The following is a 23890-nucleotide window of genomic DNA, read 5'->3' as shown; positions in this document are numbered from 1 at the left end:
TCCTATAATCTGAGCTATGTGAGATACCAGGACCTTCAGGGAAGGAAGGGACCTTAGAGATTATCCTGCCTTACTTCCTCATAAAGGTGGGTTGGCAAAGAGTTCCTGAAACCTGGTTTACTGATATCCCAGCATGTCTTCAAGAGGCAACAACATTTTTCAAAACAAAGTTTATTTTAATTCACTTCAGTTTAGAATATAAGTATATGCCATGCAGTATACCTTTGGGGAGCAAGGGATGTATGTATGGAAATATCAATAATAACAACAGCAGTAACAATAATAAAATTTATATTGTAATTTAAGATTTAGTTAGTACTTTATGTTATTTCTTTTGTTCTGCCAAAAAAAAAAATCACTCTTTGAGGTAGGTGGTATTATCGTCTACATTTTCCAGTTGTGGAAACTGAGGCAGGTAGAAGTTGAGTGACATGATCAGGGTCATGCAGTTGGTGAGTATCTGAAGCAAAATGTCCAAGTCCAATGCTCTCACTCTTGGGTTAACTAGGTGCCTCTGAGAAATCCCACAAATGCCACCCAAAGGGCAATGAAACTACCAGACGCTTGTTGAGGAAGGCCAGCCAGCAGTGGTAGCACCCTGCCACAGAGGTGCCCCTACCTTTGGAATTGTGTTGGATGTAAGCTGTGGAGCCATCTGCAAGGGTCACTGCTTGCAAGCTGACTCCTTCCATGTTTTCCAGATTGTCGCCATCTATGAAAAACAACATCCAACTGAAAGGGCTTGCCTTCTTAAAAAGGAGGGAGGGAGAAAACTTGGAACTTCATAATTATAAAAAATGAATGAAATTGAGAAAAAAAAAACACCCTTCTTAAAAAAAAAAAAAACACCCAACAACATCCAGTCATTTCATTTTGGAGAACACCAGGGAACTAGTTCTGTAGATCTCACCAAGGCCACAAAACATAAACACATAAGCCCAAAGCTCTTGAGCTTAATTCAATTGATTACAGAGGGCAGAGCTCTGGGAAGCTTCTTGAGATGCTCCCACTCAGAATCAGGAAGAATTGCTTTTAAAACATTTAAGTTTGCTCTGAGACTTGAGGATAAATTGAGTTGTATACCTTTGAGGAAAAATCAACAAAAAATATTTAAGGACCAGACAAAAATTATGACTCTACCACTTATCTACCACTTATGTTCTGCAACAGTCATCCAGTTAGGAAATTATCTCTCAACAGATTTAAGGGAATGCTCCCTAAACAATCTGCAATGACACTAGAAAACACCCTGACAATCAGGAGACCTCACAGAACCTACTGCAACTTGGAAGAGCTGGGACAAGGTACATATTTTTTTTTCCAATTATGACGTGTGTATTTATTTTTTCCCAATTATATGTGAAGAGAATTTTCAACATTCAGTTTTTGTAAGATTTTGAGATCCTCCTGTAAGACTTTTCTCCCTCCCTCCCTGCTCTCCCCAAGATAGCAAGTGACATAGACAATTATTTCAGAATAAATAGCATCTTCCTTCCCTTCCTCTCTCCTCCCCACCAACAAACACATCTGGAAACATGTCCCTATCTTCTTATTCTGTGCATGCTGGTCACACTGAAAATCCCTTTGCTCCAGATGGAGGTTTCTGTTCAGCACAGACCATGCTCCTGAGTCCATTATTATTACCTGTTAAATGGCAAGACACTCACCTGCCACAGTCACTGCCTCGGTCAGACAGAGAGTGACATGCTGAGCCTCCATTCCTCCTCCAGGAAACTCAGTCATTCCCTGAGAATCTCGATTTATCTGGGCTAATAACATGGTTTACCTTAAAATAAAAACAGAGTCACCTTAGAACCAAAAGGAGAATGCACGAGAGCAAACACATACAAGCACTTATCTTTCCTCCACATTTGTAAAAACTGTCAAGTAGAGAATCTTGTTAGATCTTATTATGCACATTTTTACTTACTATGCAAAGCTAAGAGGATGACCTTCCAATCCCAGGTCATATTCTTTTGGAGAATTTAAACAAAATCCAGTGATCTTGTCGATAAAATTCTAAATGGAGTAGGTTTATAGAGATTGTCACCATCCTTAGCGCGTCAGGTCTAAGTCTTCAGAAACCTCTTCTCTGGGGGGGGGGGGCTGGAGAGTTTCCAAGCACATTCCCTCCAAACCTCCCTCACCAGCCCACTCCCATGACTGAGATTCAGTCTGGTACAATCAGTCATTCCTTGGTCTTGGGTCCAGCAGGTGGCCCCTCCGTGGCTTGGAGACTCGGCACACCTGGCTAACTTGGGGTCTGCTGGCCCCAGTCCAGACAGCAAGAGTGGGGCAGCCCCCAGCGCCCTTTCCCACTGCTCCCTACCACCACTGCAGCTCCAGAGCAGAAGAAACTTGGAAGGAATCATATTAAATAAAAATTACAATAACAGTGACGGATGATGTTGATGATGATGATGATGAACAGAATGGTCAAAACCTGAATTTCCCCTCTAAAATTCCAAATTTCCATATTTCTGTTAACAGCATCATCCCCCAGGCAGCCTGGTCTGAAACCCCAGCTCTTCCCTCTTTGGCCTAAAGCTGTCGAGTCGGATTCCACAACACCTTTCACGACTTCTCTCAGCTCCAATCCACCCACCACAGAATGGGCCAACATTCTCCAAGTTCTCCTATGGCCTCTGGGGTCCAATACAAACTCCTGTTTGCATCCAAAGTTCTTCAGAACCTGGTCCCAAATGACAATTCCAGTGATATTACAGATACTCCCTTTCATGTCCCCAAGTTACTTATTTTAATAACACCTTTATTGTTCAGTTGTTTCAGTTGTGGCTGACTTTTTTTTTGGGGGGGGTAGGGGTTAGGCAAAGATATTGGAATGTTTTGCCACTTCTTTCTCCAGCTCATTTTGCAGATGAGGAAACTGAGGTCCACAGGGTAAAGAGACTTGCCCAGGGTCACACAGCTATTAAGTGTCGAAGACTACATTTGAAGCCAGGTCTTCCTGCTTCCAGGTCTGACACTTGATCAACTGTTTACCTAATAGACCCTTTTAATTAAATGAGAAACTTTTTTTTAAAGGAAAGGAATAGGTTCCCATAACCAAAATGTCTTTTTCCATCTCTTCTATCATTATTTCTTTTCTTTTTTAGGTTTTTGCAAGGCAAATGGGGTTAAGTGGCTTGCCCAAGGCCACACAGTTAGGTAATTATTAAGCATCTGAGGCCAGATTTGAGCCCAGGTACTCCTGACTCCAAGGTTGGTGCTTTATCCACTACACCACCTAGCCGCCCCTCTTCTATCATTATTTCAAGACTCATCTCAAATGCTCCCTCTTTCCTGTCAGCATCCTTCCTTACCCCGAGTCAAAGGTGACTTTTTCCTCCTCTGAACAGTACTTTGAACCATTCCTTTGAAGTTGCTTCAATTTTACCTTGTTCTTCTCTCCCCCCCTCCATCTTTCCATCCATCTGCACTATTCCATGTGATTGTGACTAACCAGGCAACCTTAGTGTTATCCTTTCCCCCTGCCCACTTACTCCTGGCTCCACATTTATCAGCTTCCTCTCAAACCTCTCTAGGCCCCTTCTCCCCACTTCTAGAGGTGCCTCTCAGGTACAAGCCCTCACCACTTCACACCAGGGACATCAAATTTCTGCTTGATATCCCTGCCTTAGTCTTCTCTCCCCTACCCCCAATCCATCCCCCACAAAGCTGCTGAAGGTCTTCCCTTGGCAGTGAACTCCAGAGGCTCCTAATTATCTCTCAAATCAAAGGGCCTGTTCCTATCTTTACAGGTTTCTTACATGGTCCTCTCCACCACAGTCCAGTAACACTGACCCACTGGTTGTTCCTCTCACATTAGGGTTCATCTCTATCTCTGCACCTTTGCCCTGGCTGTATCTCCCGCCAGGAACGCCCTCCCTTCTCACCTCCACCTCTCAGAATCCCTGGTGTTCTACAAGACTCACTTAAACCCCACCTTCTTCAGGAAAGGTTTTACATGTCCCCCCAGGTGCTAGCTCCTTCTAGATAAGGTTTCCTAGTATCTAATCTACAAATATCTTGTACAAACCCATGGACTTACATGTCTCCCCAGTATAAACTCCTTGAGGGCAAAGACTGTTTATGCTCCAGCATTAGTATTGGAGAGGGCTTAATAAATGTTTATTAATTGGCTGACTGGAGGATCACAAAAGCAGAAATAAAATGGATCTTGGAGGTCTTCTCTCTGACCTTGTCACAGATTTAGTTAAAAGGCTTAGGAAAGTGAAGTCATTCACCTGCCAGAAAGGAGGCAAGAAATGGGGAGTCGAAACAGAATTTGCAAACAGATCCTTCTGCAGCAAAGTACCCCTATGCAAATGTTTGTTGAATGAATGACTGAAATATAAATAAGTTCAAATGGAAAAATTATGCAACAACCTCTCTTGTCAGCTACAAAAAGCCAACTATTTGTATCAATGTCCTATCAAGGAACATATATTCCAATATATGCTGGCCCCACAAATGTCAAGGAAAATGAAATGACTGCTGCTAATTTTCCCTTTCATGAAGGGCTTTGTAGGAAAAGTTGTATAAGTGAGATAAAGATAAAAATGGGGTGGGGGTATTTACCAGCAGGTTCTTTTCTACTTACAGCTTCATTTTATAGCAAATCTGGGCAATGTTTATAGAAAAGAAAACACTCATTTGCAGTGATATTTGATTCATTACAAATTTTAATATATATCTTCCAGGATTTTTCAGATAAACACCCCACAAAAAGTGGTAGTTATTTGGTTGCTTGCTAGGATTCAATTCAAAATGACCCAACTTTTAAGAATGTTGTTTACAGGGTGGCTAGGTGGCACAGTGGATAGAGCATTGGCCCCGGAGTGAGGAGGATTCGAGTTCAAATCCCTTAGACACTTAATAATTGCCTAGCTTCGTGGCCTTGGGCAAGCCACTTAACCCTATTGTCCTACAAAAAACAAAACTAAAAAAAACCACGTTGTTTACAATGCTGATTTTAAAATCAATTTCAAACTCAAGTGCAGTTATTTTCTGCAGATTATCCTAAAATCACTGTTCTACAATATGGCAATTGAGAATTTGATTTATATCCCTAATACCTGAACCATAGCAAAAATGGTAATAGTTTTAATTCAATTTAATATAATAGATGAAACATCTTATCTCCAATGACAGCCCAACTTAAGCTACATTGTTATCAAAGTACAGCCTGGCCTGCAGTGAGGACAGATGAGAAAAGTCAGAGAACAATGAATCCTTCATGAAGTGTGGTTTGTATCAAGCAATTTATGATCCAGAACAACAACTCATTTCAAGTGGACTGGGAAACATACTGTCCCTAAAACAAAAGAACAGAAAATAAAAACTGAAAGATTTCTACTCCTAAATTTACGAATATACACAGACACATGACTGGGGATTAAGGTCCCCTAGGCAGAGAACCAGATTATAGATGGGCACTGAAGCAGAAATGGAAATAAAGAAAACCCTCCCTTCTCCCAACAATTCAGATGAATTTCCTAAAGAGAATTTATGCAAAGATAGACAAAAAAAATCTAAAAGGATGAAAAGGCAAGGACAAAAGTTTTGATCTGCGCTCCTGGAGGTAGAGAAATCACAAATCAAACTAAGTAATCTAAGTAATGAAAACATTAATTTGGAGAAAGTAATCACTTGTCTCGTTAATTAAGTGAGGCCTATTATGGACTACTATTAATCCAATGCTGCAGGTGTAGACTCATATCCAAATCTTTCTCATTTTCATCATGATTGGTTCACTGGGGTCATTTAAAATTATTGTTATAAAACTCGAATCTTCTCACTTCCTCTTGGGGATTCTCACACTCAAGTTCACATGTTTGTGGAAAGGTCATCCTTGGTTGAAGAGTCCATTTAGAGACAACCAGGCAAAAACGATCAGGAGTTGAGTAACAAAGTCTCTAGTTCAGGAGCCAAGATTTCAGGTGGGACTCAAAATTCAGTAAACCTAGGAGCTTTTTAGGGGTGAATTAATTAAATGCTTGACTATAACAGGCTAAGTTTTAAGTTGGTAATTTTGTATGGTCCAGGAATGATGCCATAAATATCCAAATGGCCCTTGGCAGAAAATAGGTTTCCCATCCCTGCTCTAGTTGAACCAAACAGGAAGGACAAAATCTTTCTTAATCTCTCATAAATCAAAGGAAAACTACTGTCCCCTAGTCTCAGAGGGCAGCAGAAGGAAATGAGCGATTCTCATAGTGATTGGAGGGCTGCCTTATATTTTCTTTTTTAAAGTCTTTTTAAAATTTAAGGCAATGGGGTTAAGTGGCTTGCCCAAGGCCACACAGCTAGGTAATTAAGTGTCTGAGGCCAGATTTGAACTCAGGTACTCCTGACTCCAGGGCCGGTGCTCTATCCACTGCACCAACTAGCTGACCTTTGTCTTATATTTTCTACAGGTATCTCCAGTCTCCTTTCCCTAGGTGTGCTTCAGCAGAGCCAGCCTGGGCCTCTTTCAACACCGCCAGTCCGCCTCAGCAGGTGTTACTCCTCTGAAGACTTGCTCAGGCTCCAGGTGACCTCTGTGGCTCCAGCCTGAGGGACAGAGCTGCAGCACCCAGTTTAGAGATAAGGACAGAGGAACATTCCAACCTGTGGCCTTGTACAAACAGACCTGAAGGGCCCCTGAGACAGGGAGCACCCCTGAGGAACTTTTGCCAGAAAGGACTCCAGCATTTCCTCCAATGGGAGGAAATTTCCCTGCCTCCCTCTGAGAACTCATGCTGTGCTTTTCTGAGCCTTGGTGGTAAACCCACACAACCCTTTGCATTGGACTGCCATAAAAAATAATCTTGGCAGTTTTGATAAGCCTCAAGAAGGTGTTAAAAAACCACTGCTGATTGGGCATGACCAACTAATCTTCTGCTGGCATCCCTGCCAGTCTTACTCCCCTGAGATTATTACTGATAATTACATAATAGCTCATATCTATAAACAGACTCCTAATTTTCATCTCCTTTTTTCATATGGAGATCCAGAGTGACACTCAAAATCACTCATTAGCAGCAAAGTCAGAGCCTGTAGGGTCTTCCTTCTCTGTGTTACCTCTGCCATCTCCTCTTGGGCATCCCCTCAAACAGGGATCACAACCAGTTAACTTCTCCTCATCTTGTTGGGTCACTCTGGTGCATACCTCTTTCTCTCTCTTTTTTTATTTTGATTTATTTAAGGTAATGAGGTTTGAGTGACTTGCCCAAGATCACACAACTAGGCAATTATTAAGTGTCTAAGGTCATATTTGAACTCAAGTTCTCCTGTCTCCAGGGCTGGTGCTCTATCTACTGCATCACTTAACTGCCCCCTTATCCTCTCTTTTTTAACTCAAATGATCAGAAAAATATAGAACTATGGGGTCGTGTGGAGATCCATGACACCAGGCAATCTAAACAATTACCTAAACAACAATTCTAAAATTCTAATAACTAAATTTTAATTCTATAAAAATTTTCATTTGATTTTTTTTTTAGTGAACAAAAATCTATTTTCTCTCTCTCGCTCTCATTTCCAACCCCCTTCCTTCACTGAAAAAGGAAAAAAAAGCCCTGGTAATAAATATACAAAAAAAAATGCCTACATTTATCATAAATCAAAAAAATCTATGTCTCATCTGCAGAGATGGGTACAATGCTTCATTACTGGTCCTCTGCCATCATGGCTATCACTTCAGGCTAGCCAGAGTGCATCTCTCCACAACTTACTGGTTACTCTCTTCAATGTTTTACAGCTTCTACTACTGGCAAATCCCATCTCTAATCAGTATAATTTAATTTTGAGTACAGCATTGCAGACGTCTTTCACTACACAGAAATCCGTTTCCTAGTATGGTGAAATAAAGACAAGAACAAATTCATTCATTTATTTATGGCAGGGCCCTTTAACTGGAGGATAAAATAGTAGAACCAGAAGGTTGTATAAGATTCTAGGATGATACAGAAATGGGATGCTTGAAAAAAGCTGGCAGTTAGAAATGGGAAGCTGGGAATGGCAGTTGGGACTTGTATGGGCAGCCTGGGAGGAGAAGTGGAGGAAGGTACCCAGTCCTTAGGAACTGGGCTCCTAGCTCTCATCAGGGGAATGACAATTTTGGATCAAAGAGCTTGAAGAGAAATGCCAATAGGTGAGAAAGGAATATCCTGGACAACAAGGCAAGAGAAGAAACCTAGGGCTTTGAAGGGAAAATTCTATGAGTAGGTTGGTAAGCATATGTCAAGAACCAGAATTAGGAAAGATAAAGAGGACAAGAGAAGAAAGTGAAGGTAGGTAACATGCTCCAACTTCTTTCATTGAGATGAGGAGGAAGAGGAAGTTTCTGGAATGGCATCCAAAATTGCTTCATGTTCATATCAACTTAAATATGCAATAGTTCATGTCTTAATGAAAGTTCAAAGCTTAGATGTTTGTGTTACATGCAATCATCCTGGTCTCACGCATGAGTCTTCAGCTGCAGTTAACTGAAGACATTTGGGACATTGATTCTGTGCCCTATCTCAGGGGCCAAGCACATTGAGAATGGGAGGGAGGGTCTTTCCCCCAGTACTTCACACATAGCTCTTAAGCCCCAATGTTAAACATACCACAATTTCCTCAAAGCCCTAGTTGGACAGGATCTTGAACAGGGAGGTTTGTGTGCTAAGACTTGAAGTCTAAGCTATTTTAACATGTTGGGAGGGCTGGACCATGCCTGTTAATCCCTGTTACAAAGCTGGTGAATTTTTTGAGCTCAGAGTTCTGAGCTGCAGTGGGCTCTGCTGGTCAGGTGACTGCACAAACCCCAGCACCAAAACACCTCTAGAAAAGTTTCAAATCTCCTCTCCTCAAAACTCTCATGATTGTGGACTTTGCTAAAGACTCCTACCTATCTATCGTGGGGAAAACTGAGGCCATTCCCCCAAAGCTCCATCTTCATCCTTCCCAATCCCTTCATTCCTATTCCTGATGACAAGATTGATCTTCTGCTTGTCAAAGTTAAACCTGACATCTGTGCCCTTGATTTCATCCTCTTGGTCTTCTCCAGCAGGCTAGCTCTGGAAGAGCTAAAAAAGGGGCTCATGAATTGTAAGTGATAAGATGATCCAGTCCCCCCAAAAGGACAGAGGCAAGGAGCCAGAGTAAGAATTTCTAAATGAAAGGGAACAGTTAATGGGCCTAAGTACCCCCAACAAGATGGCAATTTTTTTTAAACATAAAATATGTATTAAGGACTCACATTTCTACAGTGCTTTAACAATGATAATGTGCTTCCTTAGGACAACACTAGAAGTTAGGTGATGCTTAAAACTCTTCCTATTCTTCCTCTTTTGAAGATGAGGAAACTAGCTCTCTCCCTTCCAGTCTCTGCTCAAGCACCACTTGTTAAAATCCTTTCATCTATAGGAAACCTTTCCCAGTCCAATCCCAACCCTCCTGTTACCTTTTACTGCTTCTCTTATAGTGATTATTTTCTACTTCTCCTGTCCATAACTTTTCGGTACATGTTTGTTGGCACGTTGTCCTTGAGGGCAAAGATGACTTTTAGACTTTCTTTGCATCCTTAGTGCTTACCCCAGACTTGAGTGACTTTCTCCCCAAGATTTTCCCTGAAGCCACTCTCCCAACGACCCAACCAGTTACCTTGTATGTAGCTAGTTCTGTAGAAGGGAAGCTCCAAAAAGCTGGGACTGTCTCCTCTAGCTTTGATCAGCGTCTCGCATGCACCACTATATATGGAACCTAATCTCAACTGGGCTCCATTACAACTCACAACACCCCCAAACTGGATAGCCCCTCACTCTATATAGCCTCAAGTCAGCACCAGATGCTGGGATACAAGAACAAAGACAGAAACAATCCCTACTCACCAAGAGTTTTACCTTCTAATGGAGGTGCAAGTATATATAAAATAAATGCAACATAAATATAGAGTGAACAAGTACAAATAAAGACAAAGTAATAAAACATAAGGTCGATGGTGAGGGGAGACAATAATAGCAGTTGGGGATTCAGGAAGATCTTCATGAATAACATGATGCTTGAGTTGCATCTTAAGGGGAAGGTGGGAAGTCCATTCCCAGCATAATGTTTTGCAATGTCTTTCACGGAAAAAAACTTGAGGCCATTCCTCAAAAGCTCTATCTTCTCTTCTCCACAGTCTTCATTTCCCACAATCCCTTCATTCCTGTTTCTGATGACAAGATTGAGCTTCTGCTTGTCAAAGCCAAAGCCTATATACGTACTCTTGATTTCATCTTTTCTGGTCTCCTCCATCACCATTCCTACACACCCTTATCTAATTCAGTTATTTTTTTTTCTGTCTACTGGTTCTTTTCCCACCTAAAATCTGCTCTTGTAGTCTCCAATCTTAATTATCTTTCTTGATCTTAACATGCCTAACAGTAATTAGTCCTAGGCTTCATGTTCCCTTCTCAGCTAAATTCCTTACTTGAAAAAGTTCCACTTTTCAATCAGAATTGCCATTCCCCTCTCCTCTCCCTCTTTTAACTCTTCTGTTGCTTCCAACCTTATTCCTCAGCTGAAACTTTTTCTGTCCAAAGTTGCCAACAATCTTATTTGCCCTTCTTAATCTTCAATCTTTTTTAACCTCTCTAACAGTACTGCCCACTTTCTTTTTCTGGACATTCTCTCCTCTCTGGGCTTCCATGACTTTACTCTTTCAGTCTCTTGTTAGATCTTCACCCATGCCAGGCCCACTAACTGTTGGTGTCTCCAAAACCTTTGCCCTGAGCCCTCTTTTCTCTCTATCCACTTGATAATTTCATGAGCTCTCATGAGTTCAATTGCCATCTCTAAGAAGATGATTTTCTGATGTCTATAACTAGCCTTAATCTCTCTCTGGAAAGTCACATCACCAAATGAAGCATCTGAAACTCAAAAAGACTAAAGCACATTCCCCCTCTCTCCCAACATCTTTGGACCCACTCTAATACTGCTGAGGGGCTCCCATCCTTTTGGTCACTTAGACTGGCAGCCTCCATGTTATCCTCAATTACTCTTGCTCACCCCACAAATACAATCAGCTGATCTTCTAAGTTCTTTCTCTACAACATCTCTCCCCTATGTTCCTTTCTCTGCACTTGTACACATGACTACCACCCTAGTTTAGGTCTCACCACTTCTCACCTATTCTATAAACACTATAACAAATAGTTTTCTAATTGTCTCAATTCTCTTCTCCAATCCATCATCTGATTCATGTCAAATTGAATGGTCTAATTGAGTCATCCTTTCCTATCTCAATAAACACCAATGAAGTGGTTCTCTATCACTTCCATAATTAAATATTAAAGTCCTTTTTTGGGGCACTCAAAAGCTCTTTCCTTTTGTACCTTCAGTTCCCCTACATGTATGCTACAGTCTGGCCATACTGGTCTACTCACTCTTCTTGCACAGGACATTTGGTCTCTGATGTGTCCATGTCTTTGCACAGATCCCAGAAGCCTTCCAGCCTCTGATTCTTAGAATCCCAGCCTTCTTTGGAGTCTCACCTCCAATGCCACCTGCTCCAGAGAGTCACTCCTGGTCCCCCAATAGCTAGTGCTGTCCCCTAAGTTCAGCTCTCTGTGTAACCTTTGTAAAACACTTTGTAAATTTTAACATGCTACATGAATGTTCACCATTATAATGATTTACTCTGTACTTGTATGTTCTGATGTATAGATATTGTCTTCTCCATTAAAACAAAAATTCCTTCAGGACAGGAACTGCCTTCTGTTTTTTTCTTTGTATTCCCAGCACTTTTGCCACTTTGCTTCCCAAGAGACAGACTAAGAAAAATAAAGCCAGATCAGGGGTATGGCCTGGGACCACAGGCAGGGCAGATGGTCTGAGTGAAAACAGAGAGCAGTTTGAAAAGACAGGAGAGATGGGGTGGGGCAGGGGATCATGATCAACAAATCATCAGCTTTTTTGAGTTCAGCATCATTGGAGAGGGTTGAGAGGGTCTGCAGGTTAGAGGAACACTTCTGAATTCTTGATCTTGAGATGAAAACTGAAAAGGATTTTAGTAGTCATCTAGTGCAAATAACACTTTTCACAGATGAGGAAACTGAGTCCCAATGAGAGTAAGGGATTTAAGTTTACAAGGGTATTAACTTCCCCGAATCGTCTCAGGAATGACAGTGAACCTCAAAAGGAGAGTTTTTGAAGTGATGGCAGGAAAGGAAGGGGATGCAGTGGCAGGACCCAGTGTGAAGCCACCCGTTACCAGAGAAGGTAATCCAGGGTTATAACACCTCCCTGAGGGAGTCAAGTGAATGCAAGGAAGAAGCAGGAGAGGACCAGACCTAGGGTGAAAGAAAGTTTGCAACAGAACAAGATAAGAAGAGCAAGTGTTTGTGGAATGAGGGGAGGACATGAGAATTTTTAATGGCAGCAAAAAACTACCAATAAGATTAGATTGGTAAAATGAGACAAACAGAAAAATCTGCTAGTCACGGGATGAGAATTACCAGCTGACTGTATCTTCCAGAGTTCTGTGGCAGTAGGGAACAGTTTCAACTTTGAACAACTTTCAACTCTGATTGAGTTACTGTTTTCTTTGATAATAGAGGAAGGTCCTAGGACAGATTAGGGTTCAAAGGGGTATTTGGAGGTGGTCCCTTCACAGGTAGCAGCAGTCTACAGGGGAGAAGGGTTCCAAAGTCAATCCCAGGAGGGGTGAAGGCTGGAGCTACATCAGTGAGAAAAGGAGGAAGTGCTAGAACAGGAGCCTTTCATCAGCAGTGCCTTCTCTCCTGGGGGCTCCGAAAGTTGACTTGGACTCAATTGTATGACAGCTAAAAATACCAAGGACATATTGGGCTTTACTAAAGAGGTACAGTATCCCAAACTAGGGAGGTAAAAGTCTTGCTAGGCCTCAGTTGGACCATGTCTATATTTTTTTTGATTATAGACGTCCACTTTATTAAAGTCATTGACATGCTGAAGAATAACAGGACAGTTAAGATAAGGGGGTCTGGACATTACATCTTACAAGGAGCAGTTAAAGGGGGGGGGGGGGGTTTAGAAGAACAACTATCTCAGGGAGGACACAGTAACAACGTCACAAAGCAAAGAGATTAGGTTTTTCTGCTTGGCCCCAGAGGAGGAAACTTCCCTGCACAAAAGTTGCAGAGAAACAGATTTGAAGTAAAAATACAAAAAAGTTACACCAATTTGAGTTATCAAAAGTGGAATGGGCTAGCTTAGGAGGGAGTTGGTACCTGTTCTTACCTGAGGTCTCTAAGAGGTCAAACGTTCACTTTTAGGAACATAATATTGAGAAAAAGTTGGGTTTAGATTGTAGTAAATGGGCTCTCAAGTCCCTTGTGATCCCAAGTCTATAAATAGTTTCTTGACCTAGGGATTCTACCATAGACATATTTTTTAAAAAATGATTCCATTGAAATGATTTTTCTTTTAGACTTAACTTCCAACAAGAATTTTTAAACAAGTGGTTAAATAACACATTTCTCAACATATTTTTGTTTTTTGAATCAACATGGAACATGATGACCAACCTCATGTCTTTCTATAGGCGAGGAAACAGGAAAGTAGAGAATGGAAGTAATTCTCCACAAGTCCTAGCAATGGGGTAGCAGATTGTGGATGACAGTCATGGGTTCCCCAACTCCTTGGTCCAAGGACTTTTCACTCTTATCAAGGTAATACCTTCAAGACTGTGGCCCTGTGTGGGCATCAGGTCCTCAGGTTTAGAGGGGAAAAAGTAAAACCAGCATGTGTGCCCTTCAAACTGATCATAAGCCAAGTTACAGATCTATGGAGCTGAAACTATGAAAGCCTTGATTTGCTTGCTTGTAAAACTCAATTTATGAAAATAATATGGGGCCACAGAAGGCCCCATTCTGCTGACACAAAGCCTTTTGCTGGCTCTCATTCACATTAAACTTTGTTCAATTCAAGAAGCATCAAGCATGGAGGCGATATACCGGGAAGAGATGGGTTCCCGTCTTGCCTCTGGGCCACATCCGGGCCTTGGGATCTCCGGCAAGTGCTTCACCTCAGGACTTTAGACAACTGTTCTACATCTCCAAGTTCTGGAGCAAGTGCTGATGTTCACTGTTATAGGAGTGTCCTCACTGAAAGTCCCCCATACCGGTTAAATCATAGGTGTGGACTTGACAGACATCTCCCTGGAGGGGCGGCTTGGTGTAGGGTAGGCAGAGCCAGCAAACCCGAACCCTACTTACTCCCTGACCCTGGACAAGTCACTTGCTTTCTCTGTGCTCCGGTCCGGAGGAGTCAACTGACCCCTGCCGCTGGTGCCAGTAAAATTAGAGGCACCCCAAACCATAGGACAATGTCACTGGGGAAACGTTTAACAAAAAAAAAACAACAACATTGAATCCAAAAAACAAAATTCCTAGCCTCAAAGAGCTTGTATTTTATTGGACATCTGACGTTCGTATTCTTCGATGTACATAAAATTATAAAAACAAATGCAATGAAGAAATACTACTGGAATAGAGGCGGTGGGGATACTGAGATCAGTGTCCTAGGAAAAAAGCTAGGTCCCCCCAGCCCCGAGATCATGGGGACATTTATCTTCACAAAAGTTTGGGTGAGTGAATTAGGAGCCTGGATCACCCGCACGGTATTTCTCTCAGCCTCGGATTCTTTAAACCCGACTAGATGACTCTACGGCCCGGCTTGTCTCCGTTTTCTCGGTGTCTCATGGAATGCTCTCTTTTTTAGAATAAGAATCGGAACTCCACGGCCCGGCTGTCCGGCGGCCGCTGCGGCCGGGCGCCCGGGTCCGGGCCGGCCTCCGGCTCCCGTGCTCCGCCCTTCCGTGAGGGCAGAAAAGCCGAAGCCACCCTTCCTGGCCGGGTGTCATAAAAACCACTCCCCGACAGCCCTTAGCGAGGAAGCCCTCCTGCCCCCCAGGACTGGGGATGCCGATCGGTGCAAAAGAGCTACCAAAACATCCGCGTGGAGTCCGGAAAAGCCCTCATTTTGTTTTGCCTCGGGGAGACAATGGGGCTCGTCCAAGGTGACCCGCGGGGGAGGTGTCGGGGCGGATTGGAACTCGGGTCCTCCTGCCTCCAGGGCGGCCCGCCCTCCCGGGCCCGGCTCCGGCGGCCCTAGGCCCCGCGGCGCCGCCGGAGCCGGGCCGGCCCGAGTCCCCGGCGTGCGGCCCGGGCCGGCTCGGGCGGCGGCTCCCCCGGGGCGAGGGCGCCCGCGGGCCGGGCGCGAGGGCGGCCCGCCGCGAGCCGAGTGCCCCGGCGCGGCTGGGCGCCGCAGTCCGCCGGGGCCCGGCCGCCGCCCGGCGCTGCCCCCGGGGCCCGGCTGCGGCGGAGCCGGGGGGCCGCGGCCGGAGCCCCAGCCGGCGCCGCTGCGCCGAGGGCGGCGGCCGGGTGGAGAATAATGCACACTGGGTAAAAACACATTTATATACGAACCTCCGAGAAAATTTTCCAACAATTCCTTCGTCCGACCACCATGCACCAGGACAGGAAACAGCCGCCCCGGCCCCGGGGCCCCGCAACGCGCATAGAGCCCCGCGGGCCCGCCCCCCGACGCCATTGGGCGGCCGCCCAGTCAGTCACCGAGCCGCTCCTCGTCGCCATTGGCCGGGGCCCCCGGGACCGGCCACGAGGCGGTCTCTCGCGCGCCCGCCCCCGTGACGCGGCCGCTCCCCGGCGCGGGCGCCCGCCGCCGAGTGGCCGGCCGAGGGGGCGGGACCCGGAGCCCGCGAGCTGACAGGCTGGGAGGGCCGTCCGTTCCCGCCGCACGCCGCCTCTCCGGCCTGTGAATTATGCCGGTTCCGGGGCCGCAGCGGGAGGCGCCATTTTGTGGCGAGGGAGAGAGGCCGGCGCTCGAGACGAGCCGGGAAGGGAGACTCGGCGGTGGGCGCCATTTTCCCCGCGGACTTGGCGGCCGCGGCTCCTCGGCCTCCCGGGGACCGAGCCCTCGGGGCCCGCGCTCTCGCGAAGGTGGCAGCGAGCGGAGCGCCGAGAGCGCCCGGGGGGGGGGGGGCTGGCCTCTCCCCGCCTCCCCCGGGGCCTGCGTCCGGCGGGAGCGGCCCGGGGGTAACGTCAGTAATGAGGGCGAGCGGCGTAATAAAAGCGGGAGCCGAGGCCTTTACCTGCTGCCGCCCCTCCGGCCCGCCGTGGGTTAGGCCGGCGGGCGGGCGGGCCGGTGCATGAATGAGTGAACGCGGGCTTTATTAAGCGGGGTGCTAGGGGCGGCGGCGCGCCCAGGCCGGGGGACTAGACACGGGCGGCGGGGCCGCTGCTGCGGGCGCGGGCCGAGGCGGCCCCGGGAGCCTGTGCCCGGCGCCGGGCGCCGCCAGGGCTCCATCCGGGGCTCGGCCGGGGCCGGCGGGCGCCGCTGCATCCGGGGCTAACGAGAAGCCGCTGCATCCGGGGCCGGCGGGAGCCGCTGCATCCGGGGCTAACGAGAAGCCGCTGCTCCATCGGGAGGATGCTTAGCAAAGCGCTTTGGGAACTGGCAGAGGGGGTGAGCGCGGGGCACGCCCTGGGAATCCAAAGGAAAGCCTGGTCTGGGGGAACTTTCTTTTTTTTGAAGATTTAATTTTGAGTCTTGAATTTTACAATTCCCCCCCCAATCTTACTTCCCTCCCCACCCCCCACAGAAGGCAGTTTGCCAGTCCTTACATTGTTTCCATGGTATACATTGAACCAAATTGAGTGTGATGAGAGAGAAATCACATCCTTAAGGAAGAAACATAAAGTACAACAGATAGCAAGTTCAGACAGTGAGATATCAGGTTTTTTCTAATCTTTTTTATAAAAATTTTGAGTTTTACAATTTCCCCCCCAATCTTGCTCCCCCCACCTTCACAGAAGGCAATTTGCCAGTCCTTACATTGTTTCCGTGGTATACATTGATTTAAGTTGAACGTGATGAGAGAGAAATCATATCCTTAACGAAGAAACAAAGTATAAAAGATAGCAAGATCAGACAATAAGATACCAGTTTGTTCCTAATTTTTTTATAAAGATTTTATGCATTTTGAGTTTTACAATTTTTCCCCTAATCTTACTTCCCACCCCCCACAGAAGGCAATCTGTCGGTCTTTTCATTGTTTCCGTGTTGTACATTGATCCAAATGGAGTGTGATGAGAGAGAAATCATATCCTTAAAGAAGAAACAAAGTATAAAAGATAGCAAGATCAGACAATGAGATCAGGTTTTTTCCTAATTTTTTTCTAAAGATTTTATTTGAACTTTACAATTTTTTCCCCTAATCATACTTCCCGCCCCCACCGAAGGCAATTTGCCATTCTTTACATTGTTTCCATGGTATTAATCCGAATTGAATGTGATAAGAGAGAAATAGCCTTAAGGAAGAAACAAAGTATAAGAGATAAAGATTTTATTGAGTTTTACAATTTCCCCCCCAATCTTTCTTCCCTCTCCTCACCCCCCACTGAAGACAGTCTGTTACTCTTTTCATTGTTTCCACAGTATACATTGATTTAAGTTGAATGTGATGAGAGAGAAATCATCTTGGGGAACTTTTTTTTTTCTGTTTTTTATAAAGATTTTATTTAGACTTCTATAGATTTTCCCCTGGCCTTCCCTCCCCCCACCCACTTGGGGAGCTACTAAATGGGTTACTATTGTCCCATTGATATGGGATTAGCCTTCATTGTTGTAATCTGAAATGTTCAATAGTCAGAAAGGGGACTATCATACAAATTATTATGTTTCCAGTTTTTACTTTTAAGGATGTCCAGAAAGTGATTTTTTTATGAGCATTCACAAGAGAATGGCAGTGGGGTTAAGTGGTTTCCCCAAGGCCATTAGTCTTTCTTAACTTGAGAGAGTGATAACTTATTTCTCTAGAATTTTAAAGACCTTCATTGTTTGACCTTATTTTACAGAGAAAGAAAGAGTTGCTAAAAAGGCCTTTTAGGGTGGTGCAGTGGATGGAGCACCAACCCTGGAGTCTGGAGGACTTGGGTTCAAATCCAGCCTCAAGACACTTAATAATTACCTAGCTGTGTGATTAGTTAACCCCATTGCCTAACTTAAAAAAAAGGCCTTTTAAAATCACCTAGGGTGACACGTAAGTTTTAACTCCAAGTTTTCCATAGCAGACTGTCAACTTGGGAAAGTGGCATGAGTTGGATCTTGAGATTCCGGAATTTCAGCTGATGAAAGTAATCCTGGCATAATAAACTGAGAATGTGGGGATAGAGGACAGAACATGTTGTGGACTGTGCAGTCTGACATCAGCCAAAGGGCTGGTGAGGAGGAGAGGGCAAACTTGGGACTGAACAGCTTCAGTAACTGGGGAAGTTAATCCAGTTATAAACCAGTGCAGTTTACAAAGCCCTTTGGAGCTATATTATCTCATTTGGTCCAATATCCAGTCTTGACTGACCCCTGCCAATTGGTACTATCATTTCCATTATTAGGACATTGCAATAACACTTTGCTATTAATAACCATATTAATATATCCTAAGATAGGCTATAAACTCCAAGAGGGCAGGACAGGCTCTTGACAAAGATGTTTGATTAAACTGTCTTGAATCTCTTCAATCCTCAAGTTGGTAGAAGATATGACTTCCAAAGAAAATATTTTGGGGGGGCAGCTAGGTGGCGTAGTGGATAAAGCACCAGCCTTGGAGTCAGGAGTACCTGGGTTCAAATCTGGTCTCAAGACACTTAATAATTACCTAGCTGTGTGGCCTTGGGCAAGCCACTTAAACCCATTTGCCTTGCAAAAAAAAATTTTTTTTAAGGTTTTTGCAAGGCAAATGGGATTAAATGACTTGCCCAAGGTCACACAGCTAAGGCAATTATTGTCTGAAGCCGGATTTGAAATTAGATCCCCCTGACTCCAGGGCCAGTGCTCTATCCACTGCATAACCTAGCTGCTCCCCCCATGTGCCACCTAGCTGCCCCCTTATCCTCTTTTTTAAATCAAATGATTAGAAAAATAGCTAAGCAGTCATGTGCAGATCTGTGACACCAGGCAGTCTTAATTTCTTACAAGATGCCCCCTGCAGAAAGTTTTTTCCAACCAACATGCAACAGTGAATTCAATCATTTTTTGCAAGATTTTGAGCTTATGATTTTCTCCCTTCCTCACTACCTTCTCTCCCCACTCCCCTGACTGAAAAAATCTAATAGGCTATAGGATATAACCATGTGAAACATAAATCCATATTAACCATGTTGTCAAGAATCAGAACAAAAAAATACCTAAAGACAACTTTTAGAAATTGAAGCTAGAGGTGCAGGATTTAGATATAAAAGATAATATAAGCAAATTAGAAAAAGGAATAGTTCATCTATCAACTATGGAAAGGGGAGCAGTTTATGACTAAAAAGAACATAAAAGTGGATAATTTTGATTATATTAAATTACAAAGCTTTTGAAAAAAGATGCAGTAAATTGGGAAACAATTCTCACAACTAGTGTTTCTGACAAAGGACTCATTTTTTGTTTTATGAATTGTACAATTTTTCATCCAATCTTGATTCCCTCCCCCACCCTCACAGAAGTCAGTCTAATAGTCTTTCCATTGTTTCCATGGTATACATTGATCAAAATTGAATGGTTGAGAGAGAAATAATATCCTTAAGGAAAAAGTAAAATATAAGAGAGCAAAATTACATAATAAGATAGCTTTTTTTTTGAAAAATAAAATTGCTCTAAATCATTACTGATTAGAGAAATTAAAATTAAAGCATCTCTGAAGTACCACCTCACACCTCTCAGACTGGCCTATATGATAAGAAAGGACGACAATCAGTTTTGAAAGGGAAGTGGGAAATCTGGGACACATACATTGTTGGTGGAGCTGTGAACTCATCCAACCTTTCTGGAGAGAAATTTGGAATTTCTCCCAAAGGGCAACAAAAATGAGCATACCCTTTGATCCAGCAGTGCCACTACTGGGTCTGTACCCTGAAGAGATGATGAAAAAGGGTAAAAACATCACTTGAGCAAAAGTATTCATAGCAACCCTGTTTGTGGTGGCAAAGAAATGTAACTCAAGTAAATGTCCTTCAATTGGGGAATGGCTTAGCAAACTGGTATATGTATGTCATGGAACACTATTCTATTAGAAACCAGGAGGGATGGGAATTCAGGGAAACCTGGAGGGATTTGCATGAACTGATGCTGAGTGAGATGAGCAGAACCAGAAAAACATTGTGCACCCTAGCAGCAACATGGGGGTGATGTTCAACCTTGATGGACTCGCTCATTACATCAGTGTAACAATCAGACAATTTTAGAGCATCTGCAATGCAGAGTAGCCTCTGTATCCAGAGAAGTAGTTGTGGAGTTTAAACAAAAACCAAAGATTATGATCTTCAATTTTTAAAAGTTGTCTTATGTATTACATAATTTTGCTATCTCTAATGTTTTATTTCTTCATTTTGGATCTGTTTCATCAGTAGCTCTGGAGTCAGGAAGATCTGAGTTCAAATTCAGCCTCAAACAGTTAATAATTACCTAGTCTCTTCCAAAAACCAAAAGAGAAAACAACTGAAAATAGTAGGGCTTTGGTCTGCATTTAAACCCCAAAGTTCCCTTTCTGAATATGGATGCCGTTTCCCATCACAAGTTTGTTAGAATTGCCTGATGATGGTGCTGTTGAAATGAACAGCTCCATTATAGTTGATCACTTCCAATGTTGCTATTAGTGTATGTAATGTTCTTCTGGCGCTGCTCACTTCATTCACCATTAGTTCATGCATGTCTTTCCAAGCTATTCTGAAGTCCCATTCCCAGCAGCATGATTTCTTGTAGAATAATAGTGTTCCAGAAGAGATAACTTTTAAAAGCCTCCAGTTTCATTTATGTGCCCTCCTCATTTCAGGAGCAGTTATTTTGTTTTGTTTTTAAAGCTTTGTGGTGGAGTCATCAGCTTCCACTAAAAGTGTAAGTGTTAGGGTCAATTAATATGTCCTGATACATCTGGTTGCATTTTCTAAAATGGGTAATTGTTTTCTTTATATTCTCCTAGAACCTGCCTCAGCACCTTGCACTCTTTATTTGCTTTTCTCTCCTTGTGATCAAACAGAACTTGGTCCACTTGACAGCCCTTTGATGTTTTCTGAAAATGTCAGATCTACCAGTATTTAAATTCTACCAGTGCTAGGCTGAGTGAAAGTCAAGAGAGTCCTTGCCCCAAGGAGCTCAGTCTAACCATGATGGTTATTTAATCCTCCTAATCACTTTCTTCTAGGACCCACCTGATTCAAAGATTGAAAGGTCCAATATCTTAATCTGTTTCTCTATGAAAGTATGCCTGGGTAGGTCATAAATCAATCACTTAGCTTTTCTGATGGTATTCTTTATTCAAAGTGTGGTTTTCACTGGTAATTACAATTGCTAGGTCTTTGGAGAAATCCATATATATTTCTTAATTTATATTAATTTATATTATATTAGGTTTTTGCAAGGCAAATGGAGTTAAGTGGGTTGCCCAGGGCCACACAGCTAGATAATTATTAAGTGTCTGAGGCTGGATTTGAACTCAGGTACTCCTGACTCCAGGGCCAATGCTCTATCTACTGTGCCACCTAGCCGCCCTACTATTTCTTAATATTTTCAATTTAGCTAAAATGTTTTTTAAATATGCCTCCAGAGTTGATTGGTATAGTTTCGGTTAAACAGCATGGATTTGTCATTCCAAAAAATTAGAAAGCATAATAGCAAACAGATTCAGATTAAGTGCCTCCCAAAGGAGCTCCTCAGCCAGAGCCACCACAGAGAAAACTGGTAAAAATAGTCAAAAGGAGGGAAGAGAGGAGTGGAACCATGTGAACCATGAAAAATGAGTTAAATGGAAAAGAAATTAAAGTTCTAGGATATGGAACGTTTTTGACTGATAAAGATATTTAGGATTTATATATGCTGACAAGGGCTTGAATCTTTAGAGGAATGTTAAGTTTGCATTAACCTCCAGTAAGGCACAGGTGTTATTTACTGTTTGTTCCAAGAGAAAAATTATTCAGCACTGGTTTATTAGTCTTCAGATAGCAATCCACAGTAGGAAAAAAGGTCATTTTCTTAAATGAGAGGCTCATCGAAAACATTACTTGTGAAGTACATTATCAATGTTTGTGAAATTCCTGTATAGAAAGGGGTCCCTGACATCTTTCTGGGCCCTAAGAAATTCCTTAGAAATATAAACTTGGCTAGGTGCCTTTGGGTCTGAAAATAATCTGACAGGACCCAAATGCTTGACTCTGGGGGTCACAGATATACCATAAATTTGGCTAAGCTTCAGAAAACTACCTTGTTAGCCTATTTATCTTTCTGTAACTGGAAAAATTCCTTCTTCCCCTTACCCAGATGCAACTGGAACATAACACAAAGAACCTGACCCTTTTCCTATTCTGTCTAGGCCCCTATCTATACTGAGATATGTTTACATGTTTGTAGTAGTATGCCAAGACAATATATCTAACTGCTGTCTTTAATTCTGTATCCTACTTGCTCTCAGCACCCCCCCCAAAAAAAAACACTATAAAAATCCTATTCCCTGAACACTCAAGCACTGATTTGCGTACTCTTCATCCCCAGGCAGTCCCCAGGAAATTAGAGATCTCCAAGCTTATCAAATTCTGATCTACGTCTTGCTCTTTGGGTTCAACACTTGCAGGAGAAAGTGACATTTGAAAGTTTAAAGATTGAGGAATCAAACCCACCTCTTAACCTGGTACATGGGAATTTCCTTTTTTAGGCAAGTCACACATTATACTTTACCACATTGTTAAATCCTCAGCATTGTCTGTTCTGTGAAATGTGTGAGAAACAGCCCCCTGGACTGAGAGGTTGTTCCTGGGATGTAAGCTCCCAGAGAGCAAGGATGAAATCTTCCTCCTCATTGTGGCCCCAGATGCCAGCTTGAAACGGCCAGCTTGTTGGGAAGGGGAGACTAACACACAAAGCAATTGGAGAATCACATACAAAGAACATACTAAAAGTGTGCCTGTAGAGACAATGGGACTTGGAAGGGGGAAGGAGGGCAGTGGGGATGTGGGAGGTTGTGTGCATCCTGGCTATTTCTCACCCTTTTCCCTAGTGGTAGAAGATAGGATGCCCAGGGTGGTGTTCCTCAAAGAATTGAACATTTCAAACTACAATGATAGAGGATAAATAAATGCCTATCAAAAACCCTTATTCTTAAAAGACTGGTTATTCTCAGGCTCTTCAGATCTTTTAAAATCATTTTGTAGTCCCACAGCTCCTGTCCCTTTTCTAGAGACACACTTCAACTTGTCAATGCCCTTCCTATAGATACTCCAGATAGGACTTGAAGATTAAATCCTGTGTTCTATTAATACAAGCTAAAGAATATTTTATGAGTAAAGTGTGTGGCTATGTTTGTATATAAAATTTATGAATTACATCTATGAATATGTGCATTTAAAAGAATGTTTTAAAAATGATTATTGTGTATACTAATAGAATAAGACCTTTTTACTGTTAAAATAAATTTTAGTGAAAACGTGACTGCTTCATTTTTGAAATCGTATGTGACACATTGATTCAGGTCTTATTCCAAGACTTGATGGCTGTCAAGCTGAAGAAGGTAACACAAAAATGAGTAGATGAGTAAAGTGCCAGCTCAATCAAATTTCCTATTATTGATCTTCAACTTCTCCTTATAGGATCCTTTCCCAGTCCTGCCTCCCAACATGCTAGATGGCACAGTGTATAGAGCACTGGCCTTGGAATTAGGACAGGAGTTTGAATCCAGTCTCTGACACTAACTTGTGGGACCTTAGGCAAGCCACTTAACACTGCCTCTCATCCCAGGTCATTTCCAGTCATTCTGTTTCATATCTGAGCACTGGACCCAGATGGCTCTGGACAAAGTGAAGATGGTGACTTAGCACAACATCCTTCACTCAAATGGCATCATCTCCCTGAT

At 43.3% G+C, this 23890-nt stretch overlaps 1 protein-coding gene across 4 annotated transcripts in view; it reads right to left on the bottom strand.

Moving 5' to 3' along the window:
- ZNF143 (zinc finger protein 143) overlaps nt 1-16160 on the bottom strand; it is a 44252-nt gene extending 28092 nt beyond the window's left edge. For 2 of the 4 annotated variants that reach the window (XM_074230281.1, XM_074230284.1), the window contains exons 1-3: nt 15417-15517; nt 1668-1786; nt 620-712 (exon numbers count right to left, since the gene is read on the bottom strand). In XM_074230281.1, the coding sequence (XP_074086382.1) occupies nt 620-712; nt 1668-1779 (205 nt within the window). In that variant the 5' untranslated portion in view covers nt 1780-1786; nt 15417-15517. Of the gene's footprint in view, nt 1-619; nt 713-1667; nt 1787-13514; nt 15096-15416; nt 15518-16102 lie in introns of those variants that run through there. The other 2 variants (XM_074230283.1, XM_074230282.1) reach the window with 2 other exon arrangements.
- Between the last annotated feature and the right edge of the window lie 7730 nt (nt 16161-23890).

Source organism: Macrotis lagotis, chromosome 3, assembly GCF_037893015.1.
Source record: "Macrotis lagotis isolate mMagLag1 chromosome 3, bilby.v1.9.chrom.fasta, whole genome shotgun sequence".
Taxonomy (NCBI): Eukaryota; Metazoa; Chordata; class Mammalia; order Peramelemorphia; family Peramelidae; genus Macrotis; species Macrotis lagotis.
Note: the sequence above shows the minus strand (reverse complement) of the source record. Positions and strands in the feature narration are given on the sequence as shown.